The sequence below is a fragment of the Indicator indicator genome, assembly GCF_027791375.1.
Source record: "Indicator indicator isolate 239-I01 chromosome Z unlocalized genomic scaffold, UM_Iind_1.1 iindZ_random_scaffold_45, whole genome shotgun sequence".
Classification (NCBI taxonomy): Eukaryota; Metazoa; Chordata; class Aves; order Piciformes; family Indicatoridae; genus Indicator; species Indicator indicator.
Genome location: NW_026539138.1, coordinates 150,094 through 167,542, shown reverse-complemented (window position 1 = coordinate 167,542; position 17,449 = coordinate 150,094). Strand labels below are relative to the sequence as shown.

At 42.9% G+C, this 17,449-nt stretch overlaps 1 protein-coding gene across 1 annotated transcript in view; it reads left to right on the top strand.

Moving 5' to 3' along the window:
- Positions 1–6,531: 6,531 nt before the first annotated feature.
- Positions 6,532–17,449, top strand: part of ATP8B2 (ATPase phospholipid transporting 8B2) — a 57,245-nt gene continuing 46,327 nt past the window's right edge. The window contains exons 1-7 of the mRNA XM_054398323.1: positions 6,532–6,570; positions 7,537–7,590; positions 12,145–12,258; positions 14,416–14,514; positions 15,334–15,395; positions 16,848–16,920; positions 17,105–17,175. Of these exons, the coding sequence (XP_054254298.1) occupies positions 6,532–6,570; positions 7,537–7,590; positions 12,145–12,258; positions 14,416–14,514; positions 15,334–15,395; positions 16,848–16,920; positions 17,105–17,175 (512 nt within the window). The remainder of the gene's footprint in view (positions 6,571–7,536; positions 7,591–12,144; positions 12,259–14,415; positions 14,515–15,333; positions 15,396–16,847; positions 16,921–17,104; positions 17,176–17,449) is intronic.

Here is a 17,449-nt window from a genome sequence, read left to right as displayed (position 1 = left end):
TGGGAGCAGAAAATCACCTTTGACCATCACAGGAGAAGATACAATTTCTTTACATTTCTTTACGTAGATAATGGGGAAAAAACTCCCCCAGGGCAGGAACACTGCAATCCTGGAATAGGCATTCCGAGCAACAGACGTAACTGGAGCTTTCCAGGACATTTACTGGGGGTGACATACAGAAACCTTTTTTGAGGTAGAGGATAGATTTGATGACTTTTTTGAAATCCCTTCCAGCAGTTTGGTGGTGATTTGTGGGATGATGCTGCAAATTCACTTGTGCTGGAGAAGGGGCACTAACAGGAGGCTGATGGCAACAGTTCCAAAGATTCCAAGGTAGAGAGATGCAGTGAGCACTGGAAGTTAAGTGGTAATTCTTACACAGGAGAAGTTGAACAACCTTTAAAATTAGTGTTGGCATTGCAGTGGGTTGTGGGTAGAGGAAACTTGGAGTACAGGCCAGTTCACAATGCTGTTCTACCAGTGTCAATAGCATCCTCAATTCCCTGACATAAGATGGTTAGCCCAGAGCACAGATTCCCTGTGACATGAAATTTCAGCAGCTCTGCTTTAATTTTATGATGCTTCTTTCATACCTATGTTGACTCTGATTACCTTCAGGCATGTCTGATGTGTTTCATTTTCTTTACAGAGGAAGAGAGACAACTTCAAGCAAACAACCGGGATTTTAATCTGCAATTTGAATATGCTGTAAGTAACCAGAATATGTTGTTTCACACAGATGTGGTCACAGATGTGGTTGCATCTGGAGGAGAAAGTTCTTCACAGAAAGAGTAATTGGCCAGTGGAATAGGCTGCCCAGGGAGGTGGTGGAGTCACTCTCCCTGGAGGTGTTCAAAAAAAGATTGGATGTGGCACTGGAAGCCATGGTTTATTTGTCAGGAGCTGTTAGGTATTAGGTAATAGGTTGGACTTGATGATCTCAGGCCTTTTCCAACCATGCTGATTCTGTGATTCTGAATGTTGTTTCAAATGGCTGGCTAGACTGCACACCAGCTATGACTTTGCAAACAAGGCACACATGTGCTAGATAAACCATCAGATGGTTTGTTGCTGAGTCAAACATAGGGAGATATGCCTTTGGAGTCAACCCTGCCAACTGGTAGTTGAAGGAGATCTAATGCTGGAAAGTCATGACACAGTGACTTTCCACACACCCAGAAAATTATTTGTGAGTCAAAATGTTTCAAGGATCAGGCTCCAGGGCCTTTGATTAAAGGAACCTGAGGGGAGCTTTTTGTTGGAAACTTGCCTCCCTTTAAAGTAAAATATGAAAGGAAATATGTCAGTTCCTCAGCACTTCAAGTGAAATCCTCTCTGGAAAGATTCCTGCCAACTTTATTTCCAGCTCCTCAACAGCTTCCTTAGGTTCACATTGTGCCAAGGAGCACCCTAACATGGGGTGGCTGTGACCCAGGTCTGCCAGACTTCCTGGCACGGCCAGGAAGCCCCTTTGGCAACTTGATTTCCAAAGCTTGTGGACCATTTGCTGACACCGTGTGCCAAGGAAGGCTAGCTCAATTGCTAAACTTGTACTGCCTGGCTCCAGGGTCATCTCCTCCTTAGCTGACCTTGAAGCTGCATTCTTTCAAAGCATTTTCAGATGCCAACTGATATTGAAATAAATTTAGTGAATTTTCTCCTTGGCATATCTGAGTTCCAGTGACATTCATCCTTCACTTTTACTGAGGAGCTCCTTTGAAACATATTTTGGTTTAGGAACATTGTAAGTACATTCTTGGTAGGGACTGTAAAAATTCACCATTTCAGAATACTCTAATTTCTTATAGGATAGAAAGTCTAGCTTGGTGAAAAGAGCTTTGGCTAAAGACCTTAGTGTAGTTGATCTATTGGCAGGATGAACTGGATGGTTTCCAGTGATCACTTCTTATCTATGAACTACCCAACACAAATTAGAGACTTCCTAGGTCCAGAGATGGTGCATGTGTCCTGAATATGAAATGCATTGTAGTTAATGTATGTAAAAGGCCATGCAACATAAACGCTTTGTCAAGCCTGGTTATTTGAGACTTTGGGGAGGTGCATTTGATTTGTACAGAACCTGATGGTGGAGTACTGGAATGAATACTGCCCTACATATGGATTTGTGGTCTTTCATTGTAGGGTAGCAATGTATGTACGGCAGTGGGGCAAGGGAGAAGGACAGGCATGTATAATGATGCCAGGGTAGAAAGAACAAGCAGTTTTTCTGGTTCTGGACCTATTTCTTTGAAAGAAACATTCCTAAGTCTGGTTTTGCATGCCACTGTTTCCTGTCTGATTGCTCATATGTCCAAGGATTTTCTAATAACCAAAATTAAAGAGAGCTCTGGAGGGTTTTCACGAGAGTCTGCTGATTAGGTGTAGAAGTGGAGGCAGCCAAAAAGATGTCTCAATATAATCTGTTAAAACTTGACAGTGAGTTTCAGTAATTTTACCTCTCTTTTCAGTCAGCTGTGCCTCATGATTTCTGGAGTCCAGTGTAGATGGAGGCTTAGGAAATCTAGAGAACTGTCCAGAAAGAACCAAGCCTAGAAGTGCTGAGTGGGTGTGAGGCACTAAAAGGCTTTAATTGGTGATGCAAGCACTGCTTCAATGGGATTGCACATCATGTTTCAGGCTGCTTATTTCTGATAAGTCCTGGCAAAAGTTCAGTTTATTAAGCACACTTATCATGGTGTATGAAAAGGACTAGCCTTACTCATAAATGGCTTCATGTCCCATGCTACAGATTGCTGGGTGCTGGAGATGCCAAAAGGGGAAACAGTCTCCTAGTACCCTCTCATTAACATATGCATGATGGCCCTCAAAGTTAGTTCCGTAGGCCACTGCAAGGGTCAAGTCTGGTCCCCTTCTTCGTGTTCAGGTTTGTCTGAACATGGTGAGATTGCACTGCTCAGCACTAGTATGTGGTTCCAACAGACCAAGACTGTCCAAATGCCAGATCCTTCCCTGTGCTCAGGCACAGAAACTACTGGGCCAATTTCTGTCTCATGCAGCCACAGTTCTATCTCAATATGTTTTCCTGCTCTCATGTTTTTCTTCTTCACTGAAGAAGAAAATTATTGGAATGGCCTGCCCAGGGCAGTGGTGGCTTCAATACCCCCATACGTGGGTGTGGGGGATGTGGTTTAGTATTGACCCTTCAGTGCTGGGTAAAAGATTGGACTGGATGATCTTCAAGATCTCTTCCAAACTGATTTATTCTGTGATTCTGTGACTCTGAGGGGCTGGAGCAGGTGCAGAGAAGGTCAACAAAGCTGGTGAAGGGTCTGGAGAGCAGGTGTGATGCTGAACTGGGGTTGTTCAGCCTGAGGCGGAGGAGGCTGCCCTCCTTACCAGACTTGTTTGACTTAGCAAATGGTTGAACTCGATGATCTTAAAGGTCTTTTCTAACCAAAACAATTATTCTATTCTATTCTAGTCTATTCTAGTCTAGTCTAGTCTAGTCTAGTATAGTCTAGTCTAGTCTATTTTCTATTCTATTCTATTCTATTCTATTCTATTCTATTCTATTCTATTCTATTCTATTCTATTCTATTCTATTCTGTTCTGTTCTATTCTATTCTGTTCTATTCTGCTCTGTTCTATTCTGCTCTGTTCTATTCTATTCTATTCTATTCTATTCTATTCTATTCTATTCTATTCTATTCTATTCTATTCTATTCTATTCTATTCTATTCTATTCTATTCTATTCTATTCTCCTGGTTCTAATTTGATTTGTGCACAAGCAAACAGCTTGAACTGTCTGTTCCTCCTTGAGGTGGTCAGCTCTTTGGGACACAAGAATCATCATACATGGACAGCTACATGGTGATTTGAGTCATCTTTACAGAGCTAGGAGGAGGATAGATGTCTTTCATCATCACACAGCAAGAAAATTAGTCCTTGTTTTGCTGCACAGGATTTGTGTCTTCTCTCAAGGCACATTGAGGGATGCTGGGCCAAAATTGGAAGGAAACCCATCAATATAACAAAGGTTAGAAAATCTTTTAGAAAATGAAAGCCATGGGAGTGAGGTTTACTTTCCTGGTAGCTAAAGGCCATGTTAGCCATAAAACCTATAGAACAGGTTCTTGTAACAAAGCTAGGTGAGGCTGTAGATGTTTTGTTAGGGTGAGGCACTTGCTGAGAAAGGCCAGTAAAGAAAAGAAATGGAAAAGCAAAGAAACATGTAGTGTATCACCTTACTGCATCAGCCAACCTGTATGTCCCAGCTGCTGTGAAGGTTCAAGTCTTTAAAAGGAGAGTTTCTGTTGTGTAGGCATATATCAGAGGTACAGAGATGCTTTGTCCTTGTTTAGTCTCAGTGAGAACAGGGAAGTGGGAAAGCACAGTCAGAGGTGGGTGTGCTGTCCCTGAATAGTTGGTTGTTATTGTCCCTTCCTGGTGCAAAGTCTACAGGATATCAGTGAAGGGAGAAGAAAGACGTGTAGAAAGACTTGGAAGCTTTGTTGTGTGTGGAGTCTGACATCAGCTTTGTCAGCTGCAGAAAGCTGGGCCTCCTGGTATGAAGCAAGCCTCCCAAATGTGCTCAAACCAGCTTTGCAGAAACCAGCTCAGTGGAAATCCATGTCTGCCAACACATGCAAGGGCATGTCCAGATTCATCACACTTGAACTTGCAGGAGACTTGGAGTGCAATTCCTTCCCAGGGCTCATCAGAAAATACTCAAGAGGCCAAGCTGTGTGTGTCTGTGTCACACTGCTCCAGGCAGCCTCTAGAGCCTCTTCAGCTAAGCACTGGCTAGGCAAGAGGGTTGAACAGGCTGGACTGACAGCGTAGGATGAGAGCAAGAGGTAGGCAGGAGCTGTGGGAATCCCCTTAACACAGAGGCTTCACCACAAAGCCAATGGCCAGCTGAAGATGAAGTACTGAATGCACCTTGTGGGCATATGAGCTGTGTCGTACCCTGGTCTGGAAGACTGGGGTGGTACCGTTCATCTGTGTGAAAAAAGGCAGTACAGACTGAAAGGAGGACAAGGGAAGTGTCTCTTACCTAAAGAAAGTTCTTATGTGTCTTCTGATAATTTCTGCTGTGATTAAATAATAAGAGGTGTCATTGGTTAAGGACAGCAACTTCAACCTGTTCAAGTGGTGTCAGTACCTGAGTAAGTCAGGGTTTGTTTGGACTTAGTGTGAAGACTGAAGCTGAAGCTAAAGTTCTTGGACTGGTGCAGCCCAAAACATCTTTGGCTTTATCCTGCACAGCATGAATGCTGTAGCTTAGAAAAATGAACTTTAAAACAAAATCCTGTGCACTTAAATGGAGGGGCTGAGTGTGGAGGTAGGTACTACCCACCAGCTCACAAAATTAGTTAGGGATGACTCAGAAACCAAGCGTGAATGAGTGGCATGCAAAGGTACTTGGTGCCGTGCAAAACCAGACTCAATATAGGTCAGTTAAAAAGAAAAAAAAAAAGTCAGGTCCTAATCCTGTGGTTTTTCACTCTGCATTCAGAAAGATCCTTCCTGGCTTCAGTAAGACATTTGCCTGTGCAAAGACTGAAATAAAGTGAAAAGCAGGGTGCCAGATGTGCCAGCTAGATTTAAGAGCTTTAGTCAAGGCTCTTACCTGAGGCAACTTAATCTGGCCCCACTGTCAGCAGCAGAGCTGAAAAGGGGACTGCCCTATGTGGGTCTGTCAGGATAGGTTCTCTGTCTATCAATATTTTGAAGAAGAAAGTCTTTTGTGGAGGTTTTACTGTTTTCTCTGATCCCAATGACTTTTTTTTTTTCTTAGCTTTTACCTTGGAGCTTAGCACAGCTGCACAGGGACGTCACGAAGGGCTGCAAAAACAGCTTTGAAATTGGATTTCAGACAATAGGGAAGGAAATGCAGGGCCCATGAGTCAATAACAGATTTCATCTTGCATCAGGATCTAGGGTCAAACCAGCATCCTTTCTGTGGGACTAGCAGCAAAGGGACTGCCTGGACTCTGTTTTTGTTCTGCCTGGTAATTTGATGAGTTCTCTAGTAAAACAGGAGTGATGTATATAACTTCCTATGGAAAATACACTTTGCCCTGAGCTGGATTGGCAGCTGGATTCTTATCTCTTTGAAATTTAATCTCCTCTGAAAGGAGGTATAAACTCCATTCCACCTTTTCTGCTTGTGTGCTTTGATATGAGAAGGATGCCTGGTGGGTTATCCTCTAGTACTTTGTCAGTGTGGTCAGGATGGTGGCACTCACTGCCCTCTCTTCCTGTCTCAACCTGCAAATGTTTTCCAGAATTCATCATGCTGAAGGGAGTGTTGCCTGATCATGTGAGAAGTGGTCTGAGTATTGCATGAAGGAGTAGCTACAGCAGCCAAATGCACTGTTCCTTCTGCATTTTCAAAGGTGTTAGCTGGATTCATCTGAAGATCAGCTGAAGCACTGCCAGGGTGCAGCCCTATCAGGGCTTCCTGACAAGAGAGGATAAGATGGGAGACAAGAGTGACCCCAGTGCAGGCAATATCCTCACTGAGCAGCATGCAGTCCTTCAGCATCTGTTGTGGACAGGGTAGAATGGTAGTAATGGATCCCATCCTGACCATCCCAAACAAGGTGAGGTGATGAACCCGCTGCAGGGTCCATATACTGAGCCCTGTCAAGAGTGTCAGGCGACAGGGCTGAAGACAGGACTACAAGATGGATTTGAGGCCTTTCCAGAACACAGACCTGGATATGGGAAACTAGGACAGAGATCAAGCTGGAGGTTGGTACTCATACAATATAGCTCAGGCAAGAACTGAAGGCACATAGCTGGGTTTAAGTGGGCTCCTGAGCCCAGGACCACGATTGTGAATGGAGACACCAGGTGAGGCTAAGGCTCTTAAGACATTTTAAGACAAACACACAAAGATTGAGCTGTGCCACATGTGAGCTGCAATGAGGACCACAGGTTCCTTTGAGCCAAGTTCTCCACTCATGAAGACGTAACCCCTATGGTACTGGTTGGAAGTCTGGTTGTGGGAAACCTTAAATAACAGGGTATGGTGTGTTAGAGTTTGTTTCCTCTGCACCATTCTGCAGTGCTCCCCTTCACATCTCATCTGAGCACAAAAAGAAGGCAGTGTGGTTCAAAGGAGATGACTAAGGGACAAGACCTTTAGATCCTGTATTTGGCCTGTCTGTGAGTGATGGCATGAGGTCATCAAGTTATGCTATCTCACTCTGCACTGCCACAATGAAGACACAACAGTGAGGATTAACTGGTTTGTAAATGGATCACACCAGGCAGAAGGAACAGCACAGAGAAACACAGCCAGTGACCACATTTTTCTAGAGCTCTTCCTGGAATACCCAGCATGCGATGGGGTTCTGGAACACAATTATTGCTGCTAAGGAGGGTTGCATATGTAAGAAATGTCCAAAGCCTGTTGAAAGAGGGGGGAAAAAAAGAGAGTATTGTAGGTTGGATATAGAGATTTTTGTATCTTGTGTTTGTCTAGTCATCTGCTTCTGGGACTCAAGATAAAATCTTTACAGGGACCAGACGAACCCTATCAGCATCTTGTTGGCCTTTCTCAGACTTTTGTTGAGTTGGAGCTGCTGCCCACCATCAAGAATAATGTAGTGAACCTGGTAGGCTTAAAACTGATGTAGACTGTACTCCCTATGAAGGCAAAAGCTCCATGGCACCACAAGCCCTGTTGCATAAGTCTATTAAATATATCCTTGAGCACATTCATAGTCCTATGGTCACATTTCTGCATATGGCACCTGTGCGCTTTCAAATGTCACTGCTGCAGTAAAGCAAAGCGCCACTGAATTGTGCTCCTGCCACCTCCTCGCAAGGCTTTATCCAAGCACCAGGGAAAGCCATTTCTGCTTCTCAGCTGCTTTATTGGTCTGAACCTTGTGTCTACACTGGTACCAGTGACATTGCCATATGTCCTGGCACAAGAACTCCCTGTGCAGTTGCCAATGTTTTGCTAAAATATCCTTTGAGCCAGGTTGTCCAGATGTTAGAAATGAATATGTCACTGAGACAGGGCTATAAATTCAGAGGGTTGATTCCCTGCCATGCCCTGCCTTTTCTGGGTATCACCCTTTAGCCCCTGTGATCTAGCCATAAACGCAGCAGTGGCTTTTATTTCCAGTGACTTTTATGGTGGGGAGATGATTTGTTTGCTCAGCGAACAAAGGTAGGAGCCATCTGCTGAGTGTTTGCCTGAGATTGGACGTCACAGGCGGGTGTCTGAAAACACCCCCAAAGTAACAGCTCATCCACCAGATCTGGACTTGTGTAACTGTGGTGTGATGAGCACTATTCTTAGGGACAGCATTTTGGTGGAGTCACACCTCCAGGAGGTGTGAATCCAGTCCCTGAAAAGAGCAGATGAGAATAATCCCTCACCCACAGATAATGTTGCTCTTGTGTCAAGCTTTCCATGGGGAGAGGGTGAGGCTGTCAGTGGGTAAGGAGACTTGAGCCTATTCATTTAGGACACATTCATATGCAGGGACTGTCCATGGTCAACCAGAAGTCTAGGGAAAATCTGTAAGTAAGTGTAAAGTTGCCAATTCTCATCTTTGTGCTTGGCCCATAGAGCTGCTTTTCTTACATGTTTGCTTTCTACAATTCCATAGGAGAACCAGAAGGTCCTGTAATAAAGCCTCTTAACACTTAATTGCTGCTTCAAAGATATTTGGTGTCCATCGTTTTTCCTATATGGAAGTCTCCGTTGCTGAAGGCAGAGCATGGGAGGGTTAAAGCAGGATTCACGTTAGAGGCATTGTTTGTAAAATGAGCTTAGACTGTTTAACACACTGTCATGCGTCCGATTCCCATAGTACCCCTCCCAAGCCAGGTTGGTTGGTCTCTTCTCCCAGGCAGCCAGTGACAGAATGAGAGGACACAGTCTCAAGCTGTGACAGGGGAGGTTTAGGCTGGATGTTAGGAAGAAATTCTTCACAAAAAGAGTGATTGCCCATTGGAATGGGCTGCCCAGGGAGGTGGTGGAGTCACCGTCCCTGGAAGTGTTTAAAATAAGACTGGACGAGGAAATTAGCGCCGTGGTTTAGTTGATTAGATGGTGTTCAGTGATAGGTTGGACTGAATGATCTTGACCATCTTTTCCAACCTGGTTAATTCTCTGAATTCTGTGATTCTGTGACTCAAGTTCTGATAGAGTGCTAAAGGAGTGACACAGTGTGATGGTGTTAAAGCATCATGGAGCTGGATAAGATGAAGAGCAGAGGCCAAATAAGATTTCCCTGTAATCAACCAAGAGCCCAAGCTTTCAAAACATACAGCATGAAAATACAGATAATATCTTACACAGAGCTTCTGTATCCATGGTGTGGGAACACAGAGGTTTGAACTGGGAAAGATGAAGTTTTCACTTAATATTGAACCTTACTTTAGCCCATTAGGGCCATGAACAAGTCACTTGTTGAATTAGAAGTCTTCATAGTGTTTCTGGGGAATTCTTTCTCTCTGCTGCTTAGTTTTACTTACAGACTTTGGAATAATGAGAAGATCCACTTTGGAATAATGAGAGGACACTCCCTGTTCTTACCCTGAGGTCTCTAGTGTCACAGCATTCCCAAGGAGTGTCTGTCAAACAATGTCACGATGTCTCCTAGACCACTATGGAGAAAATATTGCATGTCCAGATTCCTGCAGTTAAGTGTTTGGAAGCTGTTATGTCTGGGTTTTTTACCATGCCTAATGCCAATAGGAAACAAAATGAATGGCTCTGCTTCATTCAGTGGTTTTCCTGACGTAATTAACGGACAGAAATAGATGGCAGGAATTGAAATAAACCACTCCCATTCTTTTCATATTCCCCTCTGAGATTTGTGCAGGCAAAGATCTATGTCAGTGTCAATGTCTACTCAGTATTTTTTCCCATGTTGTATGTGACCCTCTGAAATCTGTTGATGCACAAAGGTCAGGTCCACTGTACTTACCTTTTCCTGCAGCTACTGTTTTCTCTTTAAAAAAAACAACTCCATAGTACTTTTTTTGCAGATTAGTGGGCCAGGAGCATCTTTAGATCCAGATTTTATTAAAAACTCTGTCAGACCTTGTGTCTGGTGGACCCAGACTTATCAAGTAATTTTGTTGTCTGTATGTTGGGTTTGCCTAGGATACTGCTATTCCACTGCTTCTGTTCTAGCAGTGTCACTGGAGCCTTTGAAATAAATTTTGAAATAAATCTTATTTATGTGTCATGGCAGCTAGATCACAGGCAGAGTTAACCACATCCAAAGATGGCCACACAATGCCAGGAGACAGGCAATATTGTTTATATGATGATGACTGATAGCATATTTTCTTGCTGGCTGCAATTGATGGGAGGATTTGGCTAGCTCTTCCATGAAGGGCGTTTCCATCTCTGCGTTTTTAGACTTCTTCTCTGGCTTGTATAAGGAGTGAAAAATGAAGCTAATGCTGAAGAATGTTGCTGTATTTTGTGTTTGGAGACATTGAAAGGCAGTTACTTCCTAAATCAGAAGAGCTTGCCCCACGCACGTCTTTTGGTGATACCCTTAAATAGCTGGTTCAGTGGTGGAAACATGCTGATGTGTGTCAGTTTAGATGTGGAGAACCTGTATTAATGCATGGATTGGAAGTGGTCTTGTGATTCATACTTAGTAGCTCCTATCCTCCCACCAGTTTAGTAATATCTAAAGGCTGTTATAGTATTACAATCACCATTTTCTCTTGATTAAAAAGTAAAGCGAAACACAACACAACAAAAAACCCAGAATGAAGTGAAAAAGAGAATGAGGGTGCAGTGTCTAACATCTGTCTCCCTGTGCTGTTAAACCTGAAGTTTCCTGGGAGGGGGTTAATAGGCGTTTTTTGAGAGATGCTAGGGGAGGAAATTTTAGATGTGCTGGAAACAGACAGCATACATACTTCGAGGACTAAAACTTTATGAAAGATTGATAAACTTTAGGCATGACAGAGTTTCTATTCATGTAAAAACTGAAGGGACAGCCCAATCTGGTGGGCTAATGGATCGAGCCTGTCTAACAGGTGGCAAGAACTGGACCAGATCACTTTGAGCTTGTGTCTTTCTCTAGTTTGAGAAATAGAATTATAGAATCGTGTAGTTGTTTCAGTTTGAAAATACCTCTAAGGTCATGAAGTCCAACAGTCAACTTATCACTGCCATGGCCATTAAACCACATCCCCAAATGCCATGTCTACACGTGTTTTGAACACCTCCAGGGACAGTGACTCCACCATGTCCCTGGGCAGCCTATTCCAATGCCTGACCACCCTTTCAGTAACGAAACTTTTCCTAACATCCAGTCTAAACCTCCACTGGTGCAACTTGATGTCTTGTTCTATCACTGGATACTAGGAAGAAGAGACCAACACCCAACTCATTCCAACCTCCTTTCATGTAACAGTAGACAGTAATGAAGTCTCCTCTCAGCCTCTTCTTCTCCAGACTAAACAATCCCAGTTCCCTCAGCTGCTCCTCATAGAACTTGTTTTCCAGACCCTTCACCAGTATCGTTGCCCTTAGGGACCAGTCACTGCTTGTGCTGTATCTGAAATTAGAAAAGGAAACTGGAAATAGAGAACAAGACTACAGCTCACTTACTGAAATGCTGAGTTCTTGTATTAGTGGCTTTTTGCACAATACCACATTCAACTGTGCTTTGTGGAACAGAAACAAGCTACCTCTCAAAACTGCTGAAAGCTGCTGGATCAGCTGAAGATGTGCACGCGAGAGGACTGTTAGCTTCTGTGGGGTTGTCCAGACAACTGGTGCCTCAAAGTCTCAGACATGTTATAGGTAATTGACCCAGCATGTGTTTTCCACCAGCAACAGTTGCTATGTTCTGGTTAAAGTTTTTAATTCTCTTTGTTCATCATGTAACTAGGAAGACTATTAATAAAGGGAAGATGCATCTCTGTTTGTGAGTGACATGTACCTTTATCTATCTGCAGTTGCACCAGCATTGACTGAGCATCATGGTTTTTGCCAGTTACAAGGAGAATTCTGTTTATCCAGGCTCAGCATGATTGTTTGGGGGAAAAGGAAATGTTTTTTGAGCTGCTGTTGGAAACAATGCTATTACTAAATATAAGCAAGTAAAAACACAGTTGAAATGGGTTGTGCTGTAATTTTGTTTCCTGTTTTACTGATTCTATTTTTCCCCCTACAGAACAACTCGATTAAAACATCGAAATACAACTTCTTCACTTTCCTGCCTCTCAACCTGTTTGAACAATTTCAGCGAATAGCCAATGCTTACTTTCTTTTCTTGCTGATTTTGCAGGTATGAATTCTCTGTGCCATTTCCAGCAGATTGTGTTGGCTGTTATCAAAGGTGGTCTGTTCAAAAGCACAAGCTATAGCCCCATGATGACTTAGCATCTTAGTAAAACCTTAAAGCAGGCAGACAGTGGGGCAGAAAAAGGCAATTTCCTCTCTTTCCTTTGGATATGAGAGTTTGAATTTAAAAAAAAAATAACATTTTCAGCACACTGTGTATGTTTTTTGTGCTACTATCCCTTTGTATATACACCTGAGCACCCCTGACTGTCCTGGGATTTGCATTACTTACACCTTCTGTAGTACAAAAGGAAGTACAAAAGGAAGTTGTCTCTTATACATAGGTTTAAAGGCAAATTCCACTGGCAGTCTTGAAGGAAACAGCAAAAAGAAGAACAAATTTTTAACCTGTACTGATTCCTTGGGAAGGAAGGAGTTAACCTCAGTAAGGCTCAAGGCTGGAGCTAATTTGCATAAAGCTGATTGTTGCCACTCCCTGCTCAGCAGAGTGAGGAAGAGGTCTAATATGGAGGGTGTCAGACACTGGCAACACTACTGAACCCTGTGGCTCATAATGGCTTTCAGTTGTACTTTGCCTGTCCCCATTGGTAATATTACTCTGCTGAAAGCTGAACCCACAAGAGAAATTGATATCAGGATTTTTGTCCCTTTGCACTTTGCTAGAATGTGGATAAATCTCTATTGTTGCTGAGTCTTATTGGAATACACCTTATTAAAACAAACAAAACCAAAATGTGTAACTCTGATTATGCTTAAAATACGGTATTTTGAATTTGAACGTTGTAGCGCACAAAAGTTTGCAATGTTACCTTCTGCAAAAGTTCTTTCTCAATTTCAGCTCAAAAAAAAAAAAAAAAAGCCCCTATCAGACTAATACAGTCTTCTCTGCTTATTTACAGGGAATGAATCTGGCAGATTTCAGCCCATGTGTATTTTTTGAGAAACTAGTGAAAGTGCCTGTTCAGCTAAACTGGCAACACTGCTGATGTTGTTGTACTGCACTCTAGCTGTTTGTCTAACAAATTCACAGTATTTCAATTTATATTTGACTCCGTCTTTTGCTGAACCAACTAGGAGTGACTGTATAAAAGCAATCAGCTTTTTCTGCTAATTACATCAAAGTATGGTAAAGAGGGTAGCCACTAGTCTTTATATTTATGTTACTTAACTTTCTCCCCTCTCTTCTGCCCACTGACTCCATCCCTCTACACTGGGAGTATCTCTTCCTCCATCAGGAGTGGATGTGATGGGTAGGCTGTGGGGATTCTGCCTCCTCACTGCTTTGCCACAGTCCAGTAGGACATATACATTCCTGGTTAAGTAAGAAGGTAATAATTATGCATCTCTGCAGCCTTCACAGCTGAGCAGAGATGTGCTTGCATCACTCCTCCTGGATGGATTTGGTGGTACCTATACAATATGGGTTATGGCAGCACAGCAGAATAAGCAATCTCAAGGAGTGGCTCTCCAGACTTGAGCAGCTGCTCATGGATCAGACACTGTCCAGATCCAATCTGATGGACACAGTGATGCTAATACCACATTGCTTTTATCATTGTTGCTACTATTCTAGAGCAAGGGGAGAACTGTGCTGGACTAAGATCCATCTCTGCATCACTGAGGCATCACAGAGTCACCATCAATCCTTGGGTCCTCTTGCTACTAAAAATATGGGAAACAAATTTGCTCTGTTGATATTGGAACAGGAAGGTCAGCTATGTGTTGTTTATGAAGTTTTTAGTTCAGCAAAATGTTACTGAAACAATTTGAGGGCCCTGCACAGCAGGCCTTACTCAGATAGCATCAGGTTTTCCCAAGTAAATGTCTCCAGAGAAATCCACTGGTAACTCTGCAATCCTAACGTTCCAAAGCATCAAGAAAGAGAAACCACTGCACTTCCTGACGGCTCCATGTTTATATCCTAAGTAATAGCTTGTTCTGTAAGCAAAGTGTAGATTCCCTGGCTGTCCCACCTTTGTGGGGTCAGTTAAGAGAGAGAGGTGGACGTCTATCTTTATTCTGTGCACAGATATCGTGTGAAAATGTTATCTGCAGCTTCCACAGACAACAGTACTTTGTTTCCATCTGTTAGCTGAACTGGTAGAAAATTTCTCAACTCAGACATTTTTTCTTTCTACAGTTGATTCCTCAGATTTCCTCACTGGCTTGGTTTACAACGGTGGTGCCCCTAGTGCTGGTCTTGGCTGTATCAGGAGTCAAGGATGCCATCGACGATTTTGTAAGATCCATACTGTTGACCTGTACTTTGGAGTTTGCCTGTGATTCTTCAGCACAGTGACTAAACCAAACCACTGAAAATGATCACAGTGAGGGGCAGGCAGCTGGAGAACTGGTCTGTGGCTAAGTGGGGCCTGAGACTAGATCCCCAAATCTATGATTGATTCATTACCTAAAAAGGAGCTAGGATTTCCAAATTGCTGAGCAGCCCAGTAGCTCTGTTGAATTTCACTGAAACTGCTCACGACATCTGAAAATGTGGTTGCTGATAGGGTACATCTGGATGGATGAAGAGAGGTCTAGTCTTAAGCTTCCACTTTAGAGAACTCATCCCCTGTCATCTATCTGCAGTGTACTTCCTTTTGGTAGGAAATAAGTAATAAAATCCGTGTGATTTTTCAAACTTGAACAACTTTGGTAGAAGTCTGATCAAGGATAATGGTCAAAAGCCATTGACTTCAAAGGGGTGACATTAAGGCTGAGATAAGCATCTGCTTCTCTCACATTATTGGGTAAGTTCGGTGCTCTGTGGAGGCTTGGTACAGCTTTCCAAGTAGGCTGGTGGAAGTGAGTGCGGTGCTCTTCAGGGAGCAGTGTCAGGGCATCTGTAACCACTTTCTACATCTGACTGCCTGTTGCTCTTTGCAGCCCAGTTATATTACTGTGTAAACAGGGGCTCACCTATGACTCAGTCGTGACTCCGGTGTGTCCGACCCCTTCAGCCAGCTAGGTGAAAATTTAAAATGTAACTGAACTGCCTATACCTCCTGTGTGCTTGTTTTCCTGGAAATGACTTTTAACTCACTGATCAAATTTTCAGAATCGACACAAAAGTGACAAACACGTCAACAACCGCCCAGTCCAGGTCCTGATCAATGGCATGTAAGTCCTTTCTGTTTTGCTGTAATTTTGACCCTGTGTAACCAAGACACAGTGTCATACTGTGCATGCATTATGATGGTGAGCATACACTGTCAAAAAGTATATTCTTTTTGTTCCCAAATATATACATATTTTGTCTAAATTAGTCATACTTTGAGACTATTGTATTATTTTACTCCTTATCTTGGAAGTGACAAACAAGGCTACCTTCTCATGTCCATTTATGTTTATAGCACTTATTTCCACATTAAGCAAAGCTAGGCAATACCAACAAGTCAGTTAAACAAAGAAGCAGGAATAGCTTTGTCATACATGTCATAATACTTTGATATTGAGTAGAACTTTTGACTGAGATGTACTGAAACCAGTTCATTTGTGTGCTTTGGACATTGTACCACTAGTACTGTTCTTTTCAGCAGGAAACAAAAATAGCAGCAATTTTTGCTTTCGTGGCAGACAGATGTGCTGTTTACTTGTTGTTCCATGGAGTCCAACTGTGTGTACAAGACAGCTGTCGACAGCTGTGAAGTCTCACGTGACTTTTTTTCCATGCTATAGATAGCACTGTGTCATGTAAACTCCAGAAGATGATCAAACAGTTAAAAATGTAACTGGGAACTGAACAATAGGAACATACTTTTTGTGCTTTCTGCTGAGAAAACAGCTTCTTAGTTACCTTGCATTAGTTACTGTGCCTAGGAAACACATACTGAAGTAGAAATTTTCTAAAGTTTTGCCTTTGTTAATAAACTGGAAACTATAGGTCCCACCCAGCTTTGGCCAACACTGACAAAGCAAGGCTGAGGTGAACTCAACCTTGAATATTCAGTCCCATTTTGTTACAGCTCTTGATATTTCTCATCTCTAGAATTTGCTTATAAAACTGTCATGACTTAGTTACATTGGTGCTTGCAGTTTAGCTGGCTGGCTGCAATGCGTATTTTGCTTGGAGCTGTGATGGCCGCTGTAGAAATAGGCTTAAATAGGCACACACACAGTCAAAGCACCTGCCTTGACCACCCTGACAGGCAGCCTCACACACAAATGTATTGCTCTGGCCCTTAATACCACTTAAAAAAACTAACTCAATTGACAGTTTTCCCAGACGTTTGGGCAGTCTGTTCCACAAAGTAGAGATATTTTTTCTGAGAAAATGTGGCCCTAGGAGAAGGAAGGGATTAGTCAGTTCAGAGAGAAGGACACTGCACAGGGGTTGTGATGTTACTGTGGGGCTTGGTCTCCACTCTGCATGGGTCATCCCAACCTGTATTACTGCTTATTTTTTATTTTGGTGTTCCTTTAACTTAATATGGATCCAGCCAAATCATGGCAGAACCTACTCCATCAGGTCCCAATGGCATCAACAGTCTGGCTTCAGGAGCAGAGTTGAGTATCCTACTTTCCTAAGTGGTGTTTGCTTTTTGTGCATATTTAATAGGAGTTTTCTTGCAGGTTAAAGGATGAAAAATGGATGAATGTCCAAGTAGGGGATATAATAAAACTAGAGAACAACAACTTTGTGACGGTGAGTAAAGTTTCTCTCCATTCTACTCATGGTCAGTGTCTGTAATTACTCTTATCCCTCACAAACGAGTTACTAGTGGTGACAAATGCCTCAGCGACCTCCTGTGCAGAAACCACAAGGAGCATTGCAGTGCCATGCCCTCTGACTGTGTGAACTCAGGCCAAGTCTGTCTGTCCATGTGCAGGCCGATCTACTGTTACTGTCGAGCAGTGAGCCACACAGCCTGACATACATCGAGACAGCTGAACTGGATGGGTAAGCAAGCCTGCCCCTTGGGTGCAACCACTGCTGCCAGTGCAAGCCCAGATCTCCACGGTCATTTTGGGTGCTGCAACCTTGCCTGCAATAGCTTTTTATAAGCCAGAGTTTCCTGATACATAGAATAAACTTTGGGCAGGCATCTCAAAAATAACATCTTCTGGTGGATGCTTTTTTACCTCTTTCATTGCAATTGTCATGTGAGGAGGGGACGTCTATTTTTGTGACAGCATGTCTATACTGAGAGTTAGTTTGAAATGTGTTCTTGTAC